The 5,351-nt window shown below is 58.1% G+C and overlaps 1 protein-coding gene and 1 long non-coding RNA gene across 3 annotated transcripts in view; both read left to right on the top strand.

Annotated features, from left to right (window-relative positions):
* The first annotated feature begins 9 nt into the window (after positions 1 to 9).
* Positions 10 to 3,599, top strand: LOC107306983. Its single transcript, XR_001552315.1, has 3 exons — positions 10 to 163; positions 1,908 to 2,017; positions 3,416 to 3,599. It is a non-coding gene; the product is annotated as an uncharacterized LOC107306983 (long non-coding RNA).
* A 1,173-nt stretch (positions 3,600 to 4,772) lies between these two features.
* MROH1 (maestro heat like repeat family member 1) overlaps positions 4,773 to 5,351 on the top strand; it is a 65,031-nt gene continuing 64,452 nt past the window's right edge. The window contains exon 1 of one of the 2 annotated variants that reach the window (XM_015850411.2): positions 4,773 to 4,979. In XM_015850411.2, coding sequence (XP_015705897.1) covers positions 4,961 to 4,979 — 19 coding nt within the window. In that variant the 5' untranslated portion in view covers positions 4,773 to 4,960. The remainder of the gene's footprint in view (positions 4,980 to 5,351) is intronic. The other variant, XM_015850410.2, reaches the window with a different exon arrangement.

Below are 5,351 nucleotides of genomic sequence, written 5' to 3' on the forward strand. Positions count from 1 at the left end.
CCCCCCATATCCTCACACCCTGCCCCACATCCCCCCCCAGCTCTCAGCCACCAAAGCGGGTCGGCTCCTGCTGAGGTCTCGGGGCACGTACGTGGTTCTGCGTGAGCTGCATCGATGCGAGACTGACCCACAAGTGCTGGAGGCCTGCGAGAAGCTCATCCAGGTGGGGCAGCTGTGGGGCAGCCCCACAAGTTATAGGGGTTAATGGTGTGGGTCCGGGTGTGGGGCAGCCCCATGGGTTATAGGGGTTAATGGTGTGGGGCTGGGTATGGGGCAGCCCCACAAGTTATAGGGGTTAATGGTGTGGGGCCAGGTGTGGGGCAGCCCCACAAGTTATAGGGGTTAATGGTGTGGGGTGGTGGGTCCAGGTGTGGGGCAGCCCCATGGGTTATAGGGGTTAATGGTGTGGGGCTGGGTATGGGGCAGCCCCACAGGTTATAGGGGTTAATGGTGTGGGGCTGGGTGTGGGGCAGCCCCATGGGTTATAGGGGTTAATGGTGTGGGGCCAGGTGTGGGGCAGCCCCATGGGTTATAGGGGTTAATGGTGTGGGGTTGTGGGTCCAGGTGTGGGGCAGCCCCACAAGTTATAGGGGTGAATGGTGTGGGTCCAAGTGTGGGGCAGCCCCATGGGTTATAAGGGATAATGGTGTGGGGCCAGGTGTGGGGCAGCCCCATGGGTTATAGGGGTTAATGGTGTGGGGCAGCCCCACAAGTTATAGGGGTTAATGGTGTGGGGCAGCCCCACAAGTTATAGGGGTTAATGGTGTGGGGCTGGGTGTGGGGCAGCCCCACAAGTTATAGGGGTTAATGGGGTGGGTCGGTGTGGGGCAGCCCCACAAGTTATAGGGGTTAATGGGGTGGGTCCAGGTGTGGGGCAGCCCCACGGGTTATAGGGGTTAATGGTGTGGGGTGGTGGGTCTGGGTGTGGGGCAGCCCCATGGGATGGGTTGTGGGGGGGGGTTAATAGTGTGGGGCCAGGTGTGGGGCAGCCCCATGGTTTATAGGGGTTAATGGTGTGGGGCTGGATGTGGGGCAGCCCCATGGGTTATAGGGGTTTAATGGTGTGGGGCCAGGTGTGGGGCAGCCCCATGGGTTATAGGGGTTAATGGTGTGGGGCCAGGTGTGGGGCAGCCCCACTGGTTATAGGGGTTAATGGTGTGGGGTGGTGGGTCCAAGTGTGGGGCAGCCCCACAAGTTATAGGGGTTAATGGTGTGGGGCAGGTGTTGGGCAGCCCCACTGGTTATAGGGGTTAATGGTGTGGGGTGGTGGGTCCAAGTGTGGGGCAGCCCCATGGGTTATAAGGGATAATGGTGTGGGGCCAGGTGTGGGGCAGCCCCATGGGTTATAGGGGTTAATGGGGTGGGGCAGCCCCACAAGTTATAGGGGTTAATGGTGTGGGACAGCCCCACAAGTTATAGGGGTTAATGGGGTGGGGCAGCCCCACAAGTTATAGGGGTTAATGGTGTGGGGCTGGGTGTGGGGCAGCCCCATGGGTTATAGGGGTTAATGGTGTGGGGCAGGTGTGGGGCAGCCCCACTGGCTATAGGGGTTAATGGTGTGGGGTGGTGGGTCCAGGTGTGGGGCAGCCCCACAAGTTATAGGGGTTAATGGTGTGGGTCCAGTTGTGGGTCCGGTACCAGGTGGTTCCTATGGGTCATAGGGGTTAATGGTGTGGGTCCAGTTGTGGGTCCAGTTGTGGGTCCGGTACCACATGGTTCCTATGGGTTATAGGGGTTAATGGGGTGGGTCCAGTTGTGGGTCCGGTACCAGGTGGTTCCTATGGGTTATAGGGGTTAATGGGGTGGGTCCAGTTGTGGGTCCGGTACCAGGTGGTTCCTATGGGTTATAGGGGTTAATGGGGTGGGTCCAGTTGTGGGTCCGGTACCAGGTGGTTCCTATGGGGCAGGTGCTGATCGGGGACGAACCAGAACCGGGCCTGGAGAACCTGCTGGAGGTGGAGATACCTGCAGACATAGAGCAGAAACTGAGGAGGGTCGACATGGAGGGTCCTGGAAGGTCACAGAAACATGGGATGGTTGGGTTGGAAGGGTCCTTACAGATCAGAGAACCATGGGATGGGTTGGGTTGGGTTGGAAGGGTCCTGAAAGATCATAGTCATGGGATGGTTGGGATGGAAGGGTCCTTGAAGGTCATAAAGCCATGGGATGAGTTGGGTTGGAAAGGTCCTGGAAGATGATAGACCCATGGGATGAGTTGAGTAGGAAGGGTCCTTACAGATCACAGAACCATGGGATGAGTTAGGTTGGAAGGGTCCTTGAAGATCATAGAGGCGTGGGATGGATTGGGATGGAAGGGTCCTTGAAGGTCATAGAGCTGTGGGATGGTTGGGTTGGGATGGAAGGGTCCTTGAAGGGTATACAGCCATGCGATGGTTGGGTTGGGTTGGAAGGGTCCTTGAAGGTCACAGAGCCATGGGATGTTTGTGTTGGGATGGAAGGGTCCTTGAAGGTCATAGAGGTATGGGATGGTTGGGTAGGAAAGGCCCTTGAAGGGTATAGAGCCATGGGATGAATTGGGTTGGAAGGGTCCTTGAAGGTCATAGAGGAACGGGGTGAGCTGGGTTGGAAAGGTCCTTACAGGTCACAGAGCTATGGGATGGGTTGGGTTGGGTTGGAAGGGTCCTTGAAGGGTATAGAGCCATGGGATGGTTGGGTTGGAAGGGTCCTTACAGGTCGTAGAGCCATGGGATGTTTGTGTTGGGATGGAAGGGTCCTTGAAGGTCATAGAGGTATGGGATGGTTGGGATGGAAGGGTCCTTGAAGGTCATAAAGCCATGGGATGAGTTGGGTTGGAAGGGTCCTGGAAGGGTATAGAGCCATGGGATGGTTGGGTTGGAAAGGTCCTTAAAGGTCATAGAGACACGGGATGGGTTGGGTTGGGATGGAAGGGTCCTTGAAGATCATAGAGGCGTGGAAGAGGTTGGGTTGGAAGGGTCCTTGAAGGTCATAGAGAAATGGGATGGTTGGGATGGAAGGGTCCTTGAAGGTCATAGAGGAATGGGATGAGTTGGGTTGAAAGGGTCCTGAAAGATCATAGTAATGGGATTGTTGGGATGGAAGGGTCCTTGAAGGTCATAAAGCCATGGGATGAGTTGGGTTGGAAGGGTCCTGGAAGGGTATAGAGGAACGGGGTGAGCTGGGTTGGGAAGGTCCTTACAGGTCACAGAGCTATGGGATGGGTTGGGTTGGGTTGGAAGGGTCCTTGAAGGTCATAGAGCCACGGGATGGTTGGGTTGGAAGGGTCCTTACAGGTCACAGAGCCATGGGATGACTTGGGTTGGGTTGGAAGGGTCCTGGAAGGTCATAGAGCCATGGGATGGTTGGGTTGGGTTGGAAAGGTCCTGGAAGGTCACAGAAATATCAGCTTTTAACCAAACCTTTCTCATTTTTGCAGGTGACGGGAGCGTCGCCCTATGGGACAAACCCCAACGGGCCGATGTGGGTCCCACTGTGCCCTACAATGGGGTCCTGCAGGTGGGGACCCCCTACGTGTGGGGCAGCTCCGCGTCCCTTCTGGAAAGCCAAAATATGTATATTTATATTGATTTTAAATACAAAAAAAAGCCAAAAACACCAAAGTTTGGAGCCCGAAACTCAACTCCCTGCCCTGGGGATGCTCTGACCCACATCAGCCCCACAACTGGACCCTATAGAGCCCCATAGCGCCCCCCATAACTGCCCTTAATACCCCTGGGGTGCCCCATAGATCTCCCCATAGCCCTGGGGTGCCCCATAGTGCCCCATAGATCTCCCCCATAGCTCTGAGGTGCCCTATGGTGCCCCATAGATCCCCCCATAGCCCTATTGTGCCCTATAGATCCCCCCATAGCCCTATTGTGCCCTATAGATCCCCCCCCATAGCCCTATTGTGCCCTATAGATCCCCCCATAGCCCTATTGTGCCCCATAGATCCCCCCATAGCCCCATGGTGCCCCATAGATCCCCCCATAGCCTCATGGTGCCCTATGGTGCCCCACTGATCCCCTTATAGGCCCATGGTGCCCAGTGATGCCCCATAGATCCCCCCATAGCCCCATGGTGCCCTATAGTGCCCCATAGATCCCCCCCATAGCCCCATAGTGCCCCATAGATCCCCCCTATAGCCTCATGGTGCACTATGGTGCCCCATAGATCCCCCCCATAGCCCTGCAGTGCCCTATGGTGCCCCATAGATCCCCCCCATAGTGGCCTATGGTGCCCTATAGCTGTCTCCACAGCCCTATGGTGCCTTATAGATCCCCCTATTAGTTGTGGGGCGCCCCATAGCTCCCCCCATAGAACCAGCCGGTGGCGCACCCCCAACCACGTGACCACACTCCTCACGTGACCACTCCCTTTAAGTACCACGTGACGGCTCGGGGGGGGGGGGCTACAGACCCAATCACGTGACCACACTCTTCACGTGACTACTCCCGCCCAGTACCACGTGACAACTCGGGGGGCGTGGCCCTCCCCATCAGTGCGCGCGCACAGGGGGCGGGGCTAAGACACCACGTGATCATACCTCTCACGTGACCACTCCCTCCCAGTACCACGTGACGGCTGAGGGGGAGAGCGGGGCTACAGACCCCAGCACGTGACCTCACTACTCTCGTGACTACTCCCGCCCAGTACCACGTGACGGCTGGGGGGCGGGGCTACAGACCTCCACCACGTGACCGCACTCCTCACGTGACCACTCCAAGTACCACGTGACGGCTCGGGGGGGGAGGCAGTGCGCACGCGCAGTGGGCGTGGCTTAAGAAAGGGGCGGAGCCAAGACCCGGAAGTGGCGCCGGGAGCGGAGAGGACCGGGAGAGACCCCCCCCCCCCCAAGATGGCGGCGATGGCCGCAGCCCGGCGACCCCCGGAGCCGTGAGAGGAAGCAGGAACCATTGGGAGCGACGGGAACCAGCCCTGGGCCGGGGGGGGGCTCGGGGGGCTGCGGACACGGAGCATCATGGAGGCACGGACACGGAGTGAGTGAACGGGGGAATAGGGGGTAACGGAACCGGGATAGAATAGAGGGTATGGGGGGTCCTGGAAGGGGGATAGAGGGAATGGAATAGAGGGTCCTGGAAGGGAGATAGAGGGAGGGGATGGGGGGTCCTGGAAGGGAGATAGAGGGAGGGGATGGGGGGTCCTGGAAGGTGGATAGAGGAAATGTATGGGGGGTCATGGAAGAGTATAGAGATAATGGAGGGTATGGGGGGTCCTGGAAGGGGGATAGAGGGAGGGGATTTGGGATCCTGGAAGGGGGGTAGAGAAAGGGGATGGGGAGTCCTGGAAGGGAGATAGAATAGAGGGGGGATGGGTCCTGGAAGGTGGATAGAGGAAATGTATGGGGGGTC

The sequence above is a fragment of the Coturnix japonica genome, unplaced genomic scaffold (genome assembly GCF_001577835.2).
Source record: "Coturnix japonica isolate 7356 unplaced genomic scaffold, Coturnix japonica 2.1 chrUnrandom424, whole genome shotgun sequence".
Classification (NCBI taxonomy): domain Eukaryota; kingdom Metazoa; phylum Chordata; class Aves; order Galliformes; family Phasianidae; genus Coturnix; species Coturnix japonica.